Source organism: Molothrus aeneus, chromosome Z (genome assembly GCF_037042795.1).
Source record: "Molothrus aeneus isolate 106 chromosome Z, BPBGC_Maene_1.0, whole genome shotgun sequence".
In the NCBI taxonomy this organism is placed as follows: Eukaryota; Metazoa; Chordata; class Aves; order Passeriformes; family Icteridae; genus Molothrus; species Molothrus aeneus.
In genome coordinates, this window is record NC_089680.1 from 23,523,222 (window position 1) to 23,541,146 (window position 17,925).

Genomic DNA, 17,925 nt, shown 5'->3' on the forward strand with positions numbered 1-17,925 from the left:
TTGGCGCGGTTTCCCGGCTCGGCACAAAGGGCAGGCCGCCCCTGGCCGCGCGCGCCCGGCCGCCGACCCGCGCGCCGTTGGTGTCGCAGTGCCACCTGCCGGCCGCGCGCGGCAGCGCCGCCCGCGCTTTTGTCCTCGGGCCCGGCGCGGCGCGGCGGGAATGCCGGAGCGCTCCGGGAAGGAAGCGACGCGCTGCCCTGCCGTCGCAACATGTCCGTGCGTCCGTCTGCCAGCGCGGACAGGTCGCCGCGGGGATTTAACGCGCGCCTTGCACAGCCACACCACTTATGCTCACACGCCATATGATGCCACACACCCATTTTTTATTGTATTTAATACAAAATTTACAATGTCCGCCTCCTGGAGATCCCAGTAGTCAGATTATATTCTAATACAGACGGATAGACACACATACAAATATATGTTAGTACAAACGAATAGATTAAATCCATTCATTTGGCATACACTGCATCTGTTGAGTAGCAATAGTGAGTACTGCAAAAAAAAAATACTGTTCTAATGACCTAATACACAGTCTAATACTAAAACATACACTGAATATATTCTAAAACATATACTGGGTATATTCTAAATACGTATAAATCAATAGATGTACCATTTACTAAGTACTATTTTAATAAATGTCAAGGTTTTTTAGAGGCTGCCTTGCCCACAAGAATGCACTGAACATGAATTAAAACATAAATCTATTCATTTAAATCCCAGATTACTTTTCTGTAACCACTTACAAAATTAGATTCTTGTAAAATGTTGATTATGAGTGAACAGATTTCAAATAATAGCAGAGCCTTTGAAATCTGCTCTGATTGAAAGAAGCATGTGCAAATCTACTGATACAAAGAAAAAGATATTTTATTTTATTCGTTCCTCTGTTCTGTGGGAATAGGGAGCCCTACATTTCCCAAGTTGACCTAAAGAATTCCTGTCAATACCTGTGGCTGCCAAACATATGCACTATGATGCAATTTTTATAACAGGAAAGGTCCTCTACACATTTTTTGCACACATAGTGCACTAGGTTCAGGATACACAGTCCTGTGGAACAAACATACTCTCTGGAGTGTTCTGTCAGCATGTGTAATTCTGGTCAGATGTTAACCTTGCTGAAGATAACAAAATACATTGCTTTAAATACACACACATGCACACACACACACACACACACACACACCTGATTTACATTTTTATAGCTTATATACACAGCAACTTTTCAGTGTCTTTGCTGTCAGTATGCACACAGATAAAAGAAAACATTAATGTGGATTAAGGTACTAAGAATTTATCAACATCAAACCACCAGTGTTTTGCCTTCTACCCTTCTGAACCGTAGTCAATAGATCTAAATATTTTACTGCACCCTGGCCAATTCATTGTTTGATGTTTAAAAACTCAAACAGAATCAAAGAAAATTTATTAAATTTCAGCCCCCAAATGAGATACTATTAGCTTTGAAAGTCAAGTTTAACTGCGATATTGATGATTCTCTTTTTTCTGTGACAAAATTCACAAGGGAAATCCCTATGTCAAAGTACAAAAGCAGATTGCTAATACTAGGGGGAAAAAAACAATGTATAAGCAATGTAGGTATAATATATACACAATACAGACAGTAGAAGTCCTTTTAACCCTATTAGTTTCAAACTCTCTATTTCAGTATTGGGGTCTGACACTCACTGAACAATAAAATATAAACCCCATTTTTAAAATGGCTGCATTGTGGTGTACAAATGCCATTAATACCACTGCATCAGAAAAGTATGCTTCTTAAGAGAAGAAGATACTAAAAAATTTTGATATGAGGATTCACAATTAAAAAACAAACAAAATACTTTTTTGTGTTTGTAAATACTTAGATTGCAGAGAGTACATCTCATTATCAGTATGCATACTGATGATCAGTATGCATACTGAGAAACTGAAAATTAATACAAACTTTTCCTTTTGAAAAACACTCATGAGGGTTCAGGGAAAATTGTAAGAACAAAAGACTAGGTGTAAGCTGTACAAATATACTATACTGTTTCACTAGAAGTGAAAACATTCCAAGCTGCCTACCCCTTCAAGGACTGGAAAGCGATAATGGTCATGCCTGCATGGACTCATGTTGGAGAGACCAGATCTGTATGAAATCTTAGTAAAAAACTAATTTAATTAACTTCTGTCTATTGGCTTTTTGAGATCCAGAAAGAAACAACAGGAATTGGGAAACTGTATTTATTTCCTCATTCTCTGATGCACTAAAAACAGTACTCACCTGTAAACTTACATTACAGAACCATGAGGCAAAGATAAAATGGGTAATTTAATTTCTTTTTTAAAAGAGGGTATTTTTGGAAGCTCAACAGGCAAAAGAACCATCCTATGCAGCTAATTTAAAATGCAATTTTTAGAGCTTTTTTGTGTATAATGACATTTTTTTTTCTTACATATGAAATCTAAAGCAAGACCATTTTGTCCGAAAGGTCTCCTGAGGCTAGAGAGCTTTATGTTAAAATTTAAAACACCTAATCAGCTGATCAGGCTTATTGCAGTGATTAAAAATGTCTAAAACCAGTTTCACTTCCCTATATTCTAAAATTATATAAATTTATATTTATCCATTGTTAGTGAAGGTTTTGGACATTTCTGATTTTTGTAAACATAATTTTATCTGAGATTGTGAAAAGTTTCAAGAGTGATTTTATACAGAGTATAGTTAAGTATCGTGACAGCATGCTTCTAAATATGATCATTACATTTTTCAGTTTAGACATATATAAATACTATATGAAAACAGGCAAAATCACAAATCCACCCTCTACTACAATACTCATAGCATTTTAAAATAAAGAAGAAGAGTGACTTATGACAGTGTTTAACTTTTTAATTAATTAGGAGAGCAACAAAGAAGACAACACTATAGCCACTCAATTTAAAATCAATAAAGTACTCATTAATTCAGATCAAAGCTGAAACTGAATAATAAAACTGAAGTTACGTTATTGACTGAACCAAGGTGTAGAATTTGATGGGCTAATTCTAGATGTCGAAAAATGAACTTTTAAATTTTCTGCTGCTCAAGATAATAGTAGTTTTGTCTGCAGTCCACTCTGGTGCTTACATTGGTTTTTCTGTGCACAGTTTGATGTGGTATATACAGTTATGCCATTAGAGACATGATACTAAATGCTAGGAAGTTGTAAAAGGTACTAGAATGTGCTCAGCCTTCCTAATGTTTTTTCCCAGTTGCTATCTGACTGGTACAACAAATCTGAGATTTTAGTTTTTATTTTGTTCCTAATTCAATGCTCTCTTATGGTGAAAATAAAATAAAATAATTTATGGATATAAACTTCACAATGTAAGCTATATATGAGAATATTTTGTAAGTTCAAAGTTCACTAACTCTACATTATAAATACTTATTTTTAGGCTTATTTTTCTTTCCTACTACTTTTTAAATAGCATATCATCTGCAATTTAAAGAGCAGAACAAGATCTACTGTGATTTGGTGATAAGCGAATGGAAAATAGTGATTTAATCTGTTTGTCTGAGATCACCATATTGCTGATACAAATGCAAATACAGAAATCATTCTAAGTGTACAAGCAAAATGGTTTCTACCACACTGCTATGTTTTCTGCATGTGACATACAACAGACAAAAATGAGTTTAGAACTTTTTAAGTAGAACAAAGCAGTTTGAATGCAAATCTTAGTCTTAACCACAGTCTCGCAAGTCTATGGCTGATTTAGCTGCGTAGTGTCCGTACCTCCAGGGCAGCATGTTGAGTGGGGGCCATATTACACAGGTTTAAAACACGCACACCTACCGGACACAGTCCTTTGCCAAGGGAAGCATTTTAACAGAAATAAGTTACTATGTAACTGCTTTGAATGGGCAAGTCTTTGTTATAGTGTTATACAAATGATTATAGAACTAAGAAGAATAATATTTTATACATTGTTGGATAGAATTAAACCTTCATGAACACTTCCTATTTGTTTTCACATTTAATATGAATTGCTAAAGTTTTCTTACTCCATATTAAAAATACAAATGAATATACAGGAAGAAGTTCCACCAACAATAATACTGAATAGTCTTGTTAACAGTAGTTCTTCAAGTAAGTTGTTGATACAGATTATTTTCCTCAGGATACATTCATATACTTGGCGCTGTCTAGAAAACAGTGATCAATCTAAGTGTGATCCATTTAAGGGAATACGGACCCCAAATTATTTGCTGCAGGATTTGGCACAAGTAATATCCAAAGAAGTACCTCCCACAGCACCCTGTCAGATCATAGAGTAAATCTGTTAATATTGGTTGCTGTTAATACCAGTCTGAGCCTGCTCTGAAAGTAAGGAAATTACTACAAAAAGTGTATATTCATCTTATCGAATGAGGGCCTATATAATTTCAGATACAATATTTTCCATCAGGATGTTTCAGCAACCAAGGATCACACCAGAAGTCAAGAGATTGCCTGTGACAAGTCTGTGACAAGACTGCGTATCTTAAACTGAAGGCACTTTAAATCAAGCACCTAAAAATTGGAAAATTATAGACACAATTAGAGAGACAATGAGGTGCGGAATGGTATTTGGAACCAAATTCGTCAATTGAACTGCAAAAACACTGCATCAAACCTTTCTTTTTTTTTTCCCCGAGAGGGATAAAAACCAAACTACACCAAATCACAATATATTTTGCACAGACAAGAGTGTCTTATAGGGCAGAAAGGGAAACAGTTTAATGGATACTTGTTACATGGCCATCACAGTTAGTTTTGAGTCATCATTAAAAGCTATCAGATCATTGCACATTCATTCATCAAAAAAAAAAGTCCTCAAGTCCAAGGGTCTGATTTCTGTTGATAGTGGAGGTTGAAATAGCATTTTGACATACCTTAGTGTAGGTGGCCATACATTATCGCAATTAGTTATACTGAATATTTACCTCAATAGAATAACTACTGAAAATCTCTGTATTAGCATACTGATTCAGTGACTATGCTGATTACTGCCATACAAATTTGTATTTAATTACAAAACAAGCCATTTCACAGGTGCTTTCTAAGAGAGCATTAATTACTGAATAAAAGTGTTTGTGTAAAGGAGATATATCTCATAAAATTGATGTTTTGGGTGTGCTTGACTTTTTTTTTTTTTTTTCCTCCCTTCAGGACTAGTCAAGATTATGGAAATTAATTTTCAGAGCAGACTACCATCCCAGACTTACCTATCAGATTAATTCAAGCTTTCTGATATTACTACATACACACACTGCATGGTCAGTTGAATAAGATATTAATTTGATCCACAGTTGGTTTTTTGCAAATGTTGACCACGGCACCTAAGCTTCTCTATAGCTGCAAGATGTGAACTATAATACATCCCCTATGAAAAGGTTTCAGTGACCTTGGACTGAAAATGAACCTATGTTGGGAGAAAACAACTGTTAATGTAGTCAATAATTCCACAATTCTCAAAACAAGGATTTCTCCTTACTAAAGGCAAATTATATATAAGTATTCAGCCTTTTAAAAAACCCAAAACAAACAAACAAACAAAGAACCAAAAAATCCCACCTCCACCAACCAAAAAAAACCCAAGCAAACAATCTAGCCAAAATAAAATCAAAAAATCACCTTAAAACCAACAAAGAAAACCAAAATATAGAAACAAATATATCCTGAAATTAGTTACTTAGATAACTAACGTCCAAACTGAAAACAGTTAAGCACATGGATATGACATTCGGTAATGTCTTATCTTTACTTTGTGAAGGTTTTTAAATCCCTCTTGAGCTGGAGTATCATTTTTAGCTTGGCTAGGTCAGAATGACACTGAACAATATGAGTGATGACACACTAGACAGCTATATGGACAGAGTTGTCATCAGCAAGCCAGCTGTGCTAACACCTGTATGTCCTGCACAACTGATCTTTAGGAACACGGATCAAGAAAGTCAGATTGCTAGGAGGTGAAACAAAAGTCATTCATCAAACACTGAAATTAAGAAGCACTCCTTTGAGATGGAGGAGGAGAAAAAGTAATATTTTTATTGCATTTTTTTCTTATTACAGAGAAATAATAGCTGTTTTTCTACTGCAAACTTTTTACAGAAATTATTTAGAATTTTAACAATCTAAATGTGTTTTCTTGGTGTTTTTTTTGCATGTACACATACTCACTGTTTCAATAGGCTTGTGACAGGGCCAGTTGAGAACAACCCAGGACCACAGTGATGGACAGACTTTGAGCACACATATAAAGCCGGCTTCACACTTAATATTAACGTGTCTAACACACAGAAAAACCATCTTGGGAGTTTCATTAGGTTAGGCAAAAAGGAAATGAGATCTCTAAAATGAGGGCTTTAAAATCATTATTGAGATAACTAAATAATATAATGGACTACAGATCCCAGTTAACTGAGAGAAATGTGGCAGATCAGTATACCTGAATGTGTCAGGTCATATCTACTGGAGTCTGACAGAGACAGCTAACTTAAGTCTCATAAGTGTTCTCTTCTTCCAGGACCTGATCAATTTGTGGTCTCATTGCTGCAACTAACAATTATTGCCACTTACACTTGAGTGTTTTTTCCAATGTAGTCACTTGTATATGGACTTAAACCTATTGCAAATTAATTCCTTGCAGGCCATAAAACTGTCATCATAAGGAAATGCATTTGATTACTATGGACCACATCAGAAATAACAACCTACTGCTACAACCTAACTAATTCTCAAGTATTCAACGGCCCCACCCCATCTCCAACTGTATTATATAACTGTATTCTATGTGCTGTATTATAAAAACCCAAAACATTAAATTAGATAAAGAAATATAGTTCTGTCTTTGTATTTTTAAAAAATGTATTATGGGATGGATGATACAGTGTTCATATTTTTTTTCAATGATAGAGTCATGGGACCCAGATCTTGTAAACAGTTTAGGGGCATTTCAGAGGAGACAACAGGGGTCACAGCGAGGCAATGAAACACAATAGTGGATGGATTTCAAGGCATGACTGCTGACACGTCTGCATGGAAGTTGTTCTGCTAGCTAGCATATGAACCTTTCAATCAGCAGAAATGAAGTGCACTACAGAAGTGGACAAAGAATAATTCTTCTCTCCAAGTGCCAGAAGGAAAGGAGCACACTGGATAGCTGCTTTGATCCCAAAGTTATCAAAGCACTGGTGTGCTGCTGTGTCTCAAAGTGTCAGAATAAGTAGGTTGCTAACTCTGGTATTGGGAAAAACAGTGAGCACATTGTATTTTATTAACCTGCTAAAACAGCCAAATCCTAAGCAGCCAGGACAGACTATGATAGAATAAATTTGTCAAGATTTTGATGGTTAAGAGTACAAGGAAAACCAAAAAATTTTCTGTCACTTTGAAGGCTGGCTCACTAGAATGACTTCTCATGGTGGTGTATAGCACAGGCTACATGTAGAGAACAGAGATTTAGGCAGGCTGAAAAGGAGGCAGCTATAGCAGTGTACCAGGTGCAGTCACTGTGAGAACAGATGAGCGCAGGACAAAGTTGGTTCTAGACACCTCTGGTTCCCGACCCACCAGGTCACAGCTAAGACCCACAGCCCTGCTGGCAGCCCCTCTGTGAAAATGAATTTAAGAATGAGAAAAACCCATCACACAGGGAGAGAAGGAGGGAACAAAAATACTGAATATCTAAGTCGGAAAAGAAGTGAGGCAGAAACACTTAAGGCACTGGATTAGGTATTTCCTCATAGCACAGAGAGAGGGCTGTGTTGGGGCATATCCACACCATATTCCATGAAGGATTCCCGTCCAGGGGAGGTCGAGGAAATCCTTCAGGATAGTTCCCGAAGGAATTAATATCCATGGAGAGTCCACGCTGAAGCAGATATTCTTGAAAGATGGCAGCCCACATGGAGAGCCCACAGTGGGCTGATGCAGGGAAACAGCATGAGGAGGTAGGAGCTGCAGAGAGGAGTTGGTGTAGACTGACTGCAAACCCCTGTGCCTCACAGCTTGAGCAGAGCAGTCACAAGTGAAGCTGAGATTAAAAGGCAGGGTAATGCTAGTTTTGAAATTGTTTCTACCTCTCCAAATCTACTTTAAAAAATAAATTAAAATAGTTTCCCCAGGTCAGCTGTTTAACCTGTGATGATAACTACTATGCATTGTCTCTATCTAGATCTCAACACATGAGCTTTCTCATCCTGTTTTGTCCCCCTGTCCTCTTGAGGAGGACTGAGAGACCATCTGGGTGGGCATCTGGCCGCTGGCCAAGGCTAATCCAAAAAAGCACTCAAACTGAGAAGCAAGGGGAAGCTGAAGATTTCAGCAGAGATAGTGTAAAATTATTTCTTCCTCTGGCGGGATTACAGGATAACAGAAAGGGACCCACAAAGATCATGAAGTCCACTTTTAAATCACTGGCCCATACAAGGATTGAACCCACAACAGTGGCATTATTACCATAACTAATAGATGATTAACTACACGTTAAAGAATCTAGTAATGGAAATTAATAGATTTAATGTCTCTTACACTGTTTATACAACCAGAATATTAAGAAATAAAGAAGAAATTAATAATGGAACACAGTTTATCAGCAAGCATAACAAGGATTTATTTTATAACAAAAAATAACCTCAATGTTTTGAGAGGAAAGTGTTTCAAGAAATAACTTATTTTTCATACATAAAAAAGGACTGCCCATGGGTTTTAAAATAAGACATGTTCTTAAATGATTTTTCTTTTTATTAGAAGACATTTTAAGAAAACTTTCTATGTTTGAACTTCAAGTAGATGGAATTTCCTTTCATCACTCTTTCAGTAAAATTTTATTTATTTCTGTTATCATTTTGCTATTACTTCTGGTCATCTTCAGTATTTGATAATAAAACTGAACCAAACCATAACCCTCTTGAGGTCTCTGTTTGTCCTTGGCAATATTCTGTTTTGATTTTTTTAGTTTGTTAAAACATTCACTATGCATTTAGGTATTTGTCCATAATATTTAGATGGTATAAGATGAAATAAGATCTCTTATATTATCAGGAACTTCTGTGGAAATAATTCAGCTCCAGGCGTAGGATAAAGATAGCTAATATGACAAGACCCAGGGTAGGACAAAAAATAACCTTCTAAAGAACATCTTGTAATTTATGAAGGACATGAAACTAGTTGCTAAAAATATTTTCTCTCTTAGCAGATCCAGTGCTCAAGTTCTTCAATGGTTATGCTTCATAAATATTCACGAAGATTAAAAAGGTAGCTCCACAATGGTCTTGAAAGAATCACTCTGGGCACAAGCATGCCCAGGCACTTTTTGGCAAAGTCAAATGTATGATAATAGATGTTTCATCCACTCATAGTGCAGGGCAGAAAGTGGTGTAAATTATCTCTGGTCCAGTGGCATATTAGAAGCACACACAGAGATTGTTTCCCTCGGATCTGATTTCTCCTGTTTTTGTTTGCAGAATGTTACACCCCTATATACCCAAAGGCAGATGATCTAGTACCCACATTGCCAACTTCTGGAATTCTTGTAGGGATAGAATATGGAGAGGAATGAGGCTATTTTATGGATCAGAGTACACTGTCTTATCCTGAGTCTAACTAAGATTACTAAGGATGTCTGTAAAATCCCTCTGAGATCTATAGGTAAAAATTTAGCATTATGAATTAATAATACAGATCCTATAGTGATACAGTGGAATTTTGTGGATATTTTCTCATGAATACATCAACACAGAAATATCAAAACCTTCAATTTCAAACTCCTGTAAGTAAAGCTGAAGTTACTAGTAGTACTTGTCCAACTTCAGTTGATTCTGAACTTTACCCATTTTCTTTTGATGTCTTTCTTAAAACAAAAGTAAATCCCAGAATTTCTAGTGGAGAAAGAAAGGCTTATGGTTCCTTTACTAGTACATAATCCATTTCTTAATGTTCTGATTTTTTACTGGGTGAGAAACCCTTTAAGAACAACAGTGTAAACTTTATGGTTTACACATCAGCCATATTCACTTATGCTAGGTAATTAGTTACCATTATGATGTAGGGTTTACATTTCAGATACTTCCCAAACAAAATCAATAATTTCCCTTTGTTCTTCTAGGAGAAATAGAATGACAAATTTTGAATGATTTACAATCCGTTTTTTTTTTTAGTTCCTGCTGAAAGGAGCATCCTGACATTTCTAATTCTTATGTTTTCTTATTCTTTAGGTTGACAAACCAGAAAGGATAAATTATTTTGCTACTCACTAACATGCTACAAGGGCCTAACAGCTATGTACATCAAGAATTAAGAAGCAATATGGTAACTAAAATTTTCAGAAAAAAGATGGCTGTTTCTCAAGCAATTCACTGCATCAGGTTAATCAGTACTCAGCGTGTGGCCTTCTCTATAGCCTTTCCCCAAACACTTCAATCCTTCTGCACATAATGGCATTGCTTTCAAAACCAAAATGTAACCTTGCAATCCAGGACAATAAATTCTGAATGCCAAGGACATGTATCTCTTACTGCAAAACACAACACTTTCTGCATAACATCAGATTTTATGCTTAAAGGAAGCCAGTATGAAAAAGGTGGGGGCAAAAAGCAAGAAAGTTTCTACCAGCACTGTTTGCTGTAGCTAAACCACACAGTTTTAGGTTCTGTCACTTTCTTGAACATTAAAGGAAAGAAAGACTTGAAAAAAGTATCTGAAAATTAAATTAGTTTTGGTGAACACAGAAACTAAAATGAAGAATAGATTCCCATGTTGCTGTGAATTCAAGATGTGATAAGGGAAATTAACACTCCAAGGTAATAAAAACACTTATTTTGCTTTGTTTTGCTCTAGACTAAAAACAGTTCTAAAACAATCAAGAACTAGAGCTACAGTTAAAACAGTCCTTTTGCCTAAATAATTAATATACAAGCTTTGTTGGACTTTCAAATAATGCTATACCACGGCAAAACTGTGCAAGTCAAAGAGAATACTTAAGATTATTACTCAATTTAAAAAATGCCCTAAAAATATCATGAAAGCTTCTGACTACAGGCTACATCTTACTGTCTTTTCCTTATGTTTTATCATGTATCAAAGACTAAAGTGGCATGCACAAAGCCATATGGTTTTATACCACCATGCATGTGACATCACCAAATGACCTCTGGCTTACACAGCATAGACTTAGCTCCATAGAAATTGTTAGCTATTTGGATATTCAACTGTCTTCACTTTGTAACTAGAAATAGTGGTCTCAGCTATTAAGGGAAGAAAAGTGGATTTTTGTAGTTAAGTTTTGTAGTAAGAAATAAGAAGTTCGTGTACTTTAAAATTGTATTTTACTTCACTAAAAATGAACAGTTTTTTAGGATAAAAGAAGTTGAAGGTGGAAATAAACTCTAAGAAAAGGAAGCCACCTTACAACTTCTACTCCTCTCCTTTCCTGAGCAAAAGCAGTGATAAAACTTTGGTATATTTAGAAATACAAAGCAGAGGAATAATTTTAAATTCTTACCTTATGCAGAGTGTCTTCTACAGCTTTCATATGACTAATGATCAATTCTCTGTCTCTATTACAAGACAAAAAAAGAGGTAGATCATAGAACTGAAACTCTAATTAACTGAAATTAATTTTCTGCTAGTTTTTAACTATCACGTCTTTCAAATAATTGTTGATAACTCAAAGTATTATGTTTTTGTCTCTCCTTTTTATATCCCCAATGCAAACCTTAAAAAATAGTTCATGTACCACTATTTGGAATACTTCCATATGAAATTTGTTTCTGTTGTGGACGATCAAACTAGTTGCTGTTATGGACAGATTCATGAACAAATATAATTTTCTTGAAGAGTTTTAGATGTAAAAGGCATGTTGAATGGAGTTATCTAGCGGGAAGAGAATACATTCTCTTACATTTCTAAAAGTCCAGCCAAATATCCTATCCTTACAATAGGGAGGTTTGGAGAAGGAAACAATTCTCTAATGCCCTTTTGTAGATTAGGACTTCAGTAAGACAGCTCTCATCAGCTATGCTGTCATGAAAAACCATGGCCTCAGCTCATGATTGACAGAAATAGAACTGAAGTTGCACAATACCACATGACTAAGGAGAAAAGAGAGCATGACCATAGGAAGTCAAAGAGAATCCATGCCAGAAAAGCTAATGCACTTTAATATTCCACAACTTTTTCTTATTTTGCCAGCTATGTGTATATTTTGTTTAAGCTTTTACAATACCAGAATCCATAGAATCAGTATGATTTAGGTTGGAAAAGACCCTTAAGGTCACTGAGTCCAGCCCTTAGCTCAGCCCTGCCTGGCCCACCACTAAAACATGTATCCAAGGACCACATCTTTTAAATACCTCCAGACTCTACAACTTCCTTGGGCAGCCTGTTCCAATGCTTGACCACCCTTTCATGGGAGGATCTTTTCCAAATATCCAATCCAACACAACCTGAGGCCGTTTCCTCTTGTCCTATCACTTGTTACTTGGGAGAACAGCCCAAGCCCCATGTCACTACAACCTCCTTTCAGGTACAATAAGGTCTTCCCTCAGCCTCTTTTTCTCCAGTCAAAATCATGGCATTCTTCCCTATAGAATGATAGCTGCTTTCTCATTTCTTGATTCATACTGTCTTAACAGAAAGTACCAGAAGGTGGCCAGAAGAGTAAAACTGGCTTTTACATTCCTAATAAAGTCACATAGACTTTTCTATTTTCAGGATCCTGCCTTTCTTTGGACTAGATTGACAGGGTACTTGGTTGCTGGCTGGGGATAAACCACAACAGAGAGAAATTACCAAAAGACTACTGTATTTTTGTCAGGTTCACTGTTTCAGACACTTTTATTAATATTGCTTGTTACTCAGGAGGAAAGTGGAAAGAACTGCTAGCCACCACTTAAGGAAAATCAAGTCAGCCATTCTCAGAAGAAGCTAGACATCTTGCTGTCTTTTACAGCACTACAAAAATTTAGGAAAGAAACTGAAAGACACCCATGCATTGCCTACAATCACCTAAGTCATGGAATTGATATTAAAATAAGAGTTTCCAGATAAGACCAAAGTCTGTTTAGCTACTTTGCTTACATGTTCCAAAGGAATAAAAAGACACTTGCACTTTTTACAAAGAACAAGTAGAACAGTTTATGTTAGAACATAACATAGAGTTCTTATGGTAGAACAATGACTGGTTGGAAGTTTTCACATCAAAAAAACCTTATCTGAATATAAGAATGGCCATAGGGAATGATCCTTAGTGGAGCGCATAAAATAGATTGGGGCAGGGTGAAAAGGAGAAGGCTTTTAAAAACAAATCCTTCTTTGGGCCATAATCTGCTTTGATACACTTATACTAAATAATATTTGTCATTTTAATTAGCTTGTTAAACATATCACTGATAACTATATTAATTACATTATTTTGCTGGTGCATAAGCCCCTTAAAGCTTCTAAGCTATTCTTCTTCAGAGGTCAAATCTACCCCATGTATAATGAGAAATTTTAATTTTAAATTGAACTTTTTAAAAATCTTGGCCATGGACCAATAATATTCAAAGGGCATACTACTGTAACAGGAATAGATAACAAAGTCTGAAAGGATTTATAATTTTATCTGACTACATAACTCTAAGAGGTTATTAATAATCTCATTCAAGTCAATGGAACAGCTTTTGACTACCAATACTTTCAAAAATGGTCCCTGAACATTTCCTTCCACTCTTCAAGTTATAGTATAAAAAGGCATGGGGCTTACATCTAAATCCAAAGCTCTCTGAAATCAGAAGAAATATCTATACTATTCCACAGATAAGCCTTGGTCCAAAATGGGTTTCAGCCCCTTTAGAACAAACAATCATTCCTTAAACAAATAGAATGTGAAGTATCTATCAAAGAGATGTCAAATCAGTAAGGTAATTGGCAGACAAAATGCTTATGCATTTTGGACCAAGAATTTGTAGCACTATTATGGGGTAACTACAGAAAACGTAACGTGCAGTATCTTCTACAGTTTTCGTTTTCGAAGTCTATCACTCAATTTCAAAGAGAGACAGATGTACTTTTGTTTTCTAGCATTACATTAGCTAAGGCTAAAACCCTGTGCATGAAAGTGAGAATTGATCTTTTGTCCGTTTTAAGTGATCTCCCCAAGGTCCCAGGGCTCACTTGGCTGCCATGCAGAGGGCACTCTCTGCATCACGGAGGCTCTCGCTCAGTCGACGCTTGTCCTGCTCCAGCTGGGTAAGAAGTCTATTTTGCTGACGCAGAAATCGATCTCTTCTTCTCAGCTCCATCGTTGCCTCGGAGAGACTCTGCAAGCAGACAGAAAACAGAGTTACTTGTCAGCCCAAATAATTAACTTCAGTTTATGCCATAGGCTATTAAACAAAGTGGAAAACAGACTACACTGTGTAGTAGATTTGGACCATTGCATACTAAGGTTTTATGAATTCTCTACCAAAATATTACCAACTTAGAACCCTCCAGTTTTTAGTATATTGACTGTGTACAAATACATTTATAAAATAAAATTATTTTTTGCTCAAGCAGGGACATACACTATGCTACAAGTACTATATTTACAAATATCAGATCTAAACACAAAGGAAAGTAATCAAGAGTACAGCTTTAAGGAACACAGAATATTCACAAAACTTAATTTAAAATATATATTAAAGAAAGGAATTCACAATGAAAGGGAATAAACAAGGAAAGATTCATTTAAATATTCTGCACTGTTCAGAAATTTCAGTAGAATAGATAATCTCATATTCTCTGTTAGTACATCAAGTACAATCTATTTTATGGTGCTTTCACTATTATAACATTAGTTTCCCAATATGCAAAATAATATGTATATTTTCTAAACATTTCTGTCTGGCATAGAATTAACACAACATGCTTTAATCAATTCAGATTAATCCAATAGGTGAAAAATAGCACACAGGACTAATTAATACAGAATCTGGCTGGTTGCTAGTCCTTTCTGCTGGGATAAATCGATACATTTATAGACTGGAGTATTAATAATTTGATTTCATAATTTGTCACATGTTACATTTTACTTATAGCTGTTAATTGGCTTTTTAGAAAGAAATTATAATCAGTGGTTATAAACATACTTTTACACATAGCATATTTCCTGATACATCCTAAAATACAGAAGAGAAGGCTGCGCAGTTGCAAGACTGAGCTCTTACCTTTTTTTCAAAATTTATGGGTATATTTTCTGCTTGAATTCTAAGAATGCTGTGCATAATTTGTACTCAGTACATGCCCTGAGTACTGTGGAACATGGAGATATACGATGTCCTGACTGGAACGTGGAGATGTACTATGCTGTGGATGAGTATGACAAACAGTATATATAAAATGCTGATAAAAATTTGGAGGGTGCTGAAAACTCAACTAATCTGAAGAAGTTTCAGACCTCTTTAAGGGTCAGAGGCATTTCAAAAAGCATTACAATAGAGAAATTTTCTATAAAATAACAATCTACAGCAAAGGACTGCATAGTCCTGTAAAATAAACTGTCATCTGTGGACTGGCATAAGTCTTCTTCTTAAATTCCTAAAGAGAGAAGTTAACCAGTTACTTCAGCAGTGGTGTATTTTGAAGGTACAGCACCATTACTTGAAGTCTTGTTCAGGAATTTACAAAATCTAAGCTGAAATTAATCACAACTGTAAGAAAAAAACCTGAAGTTTATTTAAAAAACTCTAAACCCAGAAATGTTAATATTATTCTTGTTCAAACGACTGCAGGTTGAATAATTCTATTTTGACTCTTATGTCCTTATTTTCAATAAACAACTGATATATTTCCCCTAAGGAAAGATAAACACACAGATAGCATTCATCCACTGCACAAGGATATTCAAAACCAGAAGTCCTGTTTTCAGAAATTCTACCCTTAAGCCAATGGAAGCTATCAAATCCCTGTCTAAACAGATGACTTTATGAATTATCAGATTTTCAGAAATTTTATTTCCAAGAATTGAAATGTGGATTAGCATGGATAAAAGGATCCATCTCTGGTTCAAAAACGAAGAGCATTATCTTCCTCCAATTATTGTGTTTACTGTTTGCTTTCAACATTGAGGAAAGAGTTCTGAAAATCAAGTCAAGTAACCCCCTGCCCATATTCCCACCTTTGACAAATGGACTATATTTGAACACAGAACAAGGTCTCTATTACCAATGTTTGGTCCAACCCAGCTTCCCACCTTATTGAAAAATCTGGTTTTAAGTAGTTTCTGCTAGTATTTTGATGCAAGAAATTTTTGATGCAGATGCTGTTGAATGGATTTTGGCCCCAGCATCCTAGCAATCACAGTAGAGTAGAGAAAGACAGGATAATAGGATCATTATTTATTTTATTTTTATTATAGCTATCCATCTGCAAGGGTTGAAGAGTTGTTGGCTCCCACATAAATCTTTCATTACTGACCATGAACAGTGAAAAGACCCACTAGTCAAAATCTTCTGTGAGCTGCTAACTAACCTAGGTTACTCATTGCAAGCACATGCCTATTAACAAGGCAATAGCAGGGCCTAACTTTTTTAAGGGGCATGGTCAGCAATCCATGCTAGCTGGTGATGAAGCAATATAGAAATGGTTAAATCAAGTATCTCACTGAAGAGCTGCTCTATTATATTCAAAGAGAACCCCATTATTTACAGAAATCTCTAAAGGATTCATACTTTATCTAGTAACATTGCAATATCTAAACAAAATGGAAATGGATTTTAGCACTCCAAAAGCAGTTTCAGCAATTACTTGAAGCTTCTTGCTACTGTGGGTTAAAGTCAAGCCTTGGAAATGTTCAAATACAGTTTGGTGTATTATAAAATAATGGCTGGTAAGCCTCTTTTTTTGCTTCTTCAGATTGATCTAATTAAAACCCTTGATAAACTTTATGGACTCTAATATTTCCAGCTGAGTGACTGAAACCAAGAGGGTGTGCCTCAAGGCAGCAAGGCAACAATGATAAGCAGCAGGTTAGCCACTAATTTCTCAGCTAGGGTAGATTGTGAAAGTGTGATGTTCTGATATCCAAGAAAGTGTTCAGGAGAGAATAGGATAAATCAAGTTTAATAACTCTGCTCCTAATTGTTCCCTCAATGCTCCACTCTAATTACTTGGAGAACTCTCCTGACTGTCACCTGATATTAAGTTGTTGGAGGCTGAGTGTGGAGCAGTGAGATAATCAATAAACATTTAGTGGGGAGAAGAATGAAGATCCCGTTAAGCAGTGGGAACCTGCAGCACCCAAAGCCCTTCTGCTCATGAGAAAACCTATGGGAGAGCCATAGTGATTGCAAAGCAATAATCCAAAGCACTGGTTTTAGGCTTTGAGGCCTTTAGGCAACAGTACATTTGAGAAAAAAAGGTTAACACGGTCATCCTAATTACAGCCCATTTTCACATTCTTCATATATAAGCAAAGACAAGCCAATTAGGTAGAAAGGAAGATAAGGGAAGTTTTATTTGTATACTAATTAAACCCCTGATGAAATTAAAGGAAAAACATACAGCTCTGTAATTGTGTCTGAGAAAGGTCACTTCAGGTTCAGTTATCAGAAAAGCACAGCCTTGAGATATTTCACTTAATCCACAATATAGCCCTTATTTTGCCCCCCAGGTCTTAGTATTTACAAAAATAAGAAAATTTCAAAACCTGATAATGCATTTATCTTGAAATGTTTTCTGTGGACAATTACAACTGTTAGAAAGTTGAGGCTAACTGTGATAAGAAGAATGAAGGTTTTAAAAACCTAGTATGTTTGCACACAGTTCTGTGAAGATGCTGAGCTTTCACTTTCAAGTACAAGTGATTCTGAACCGACTTAGAAGCTAAACTCCAATTTATTAACATTCTGTAAAATGTCATTTATCTGTCTTTCTCAGGTTT

General features: G+C 35.9%; 1 protein-coding gene across 1 annotated transcript in view; it reads right to left on the bottom strand.

Annotated features, from left to right (window-relative positions):
* Positions 1–17,925, bottom strand: part of CCDC171 (coiled-coil domain containing 171) — a 152,491-nt gene that overhangs the window by 42,827 nt on the left and 91,739 nt on the right. Inside the window, exons 20-21 of the mRNA XM_066569192.1 lie at positions 14,178–14,323; positions 11,524–11,578 (exon numbers count right to left, since the gene is read on the bottom strand). Coding sequence (XP_066425289.1) covers positions 11,524–11,578; positions 14,178–14,323 — 201 coding nt within the window. The remainder of the gene's footprint in view (positions 1–11,523; positions 11,579–14,177; positions 14,324–17,925) is intronic.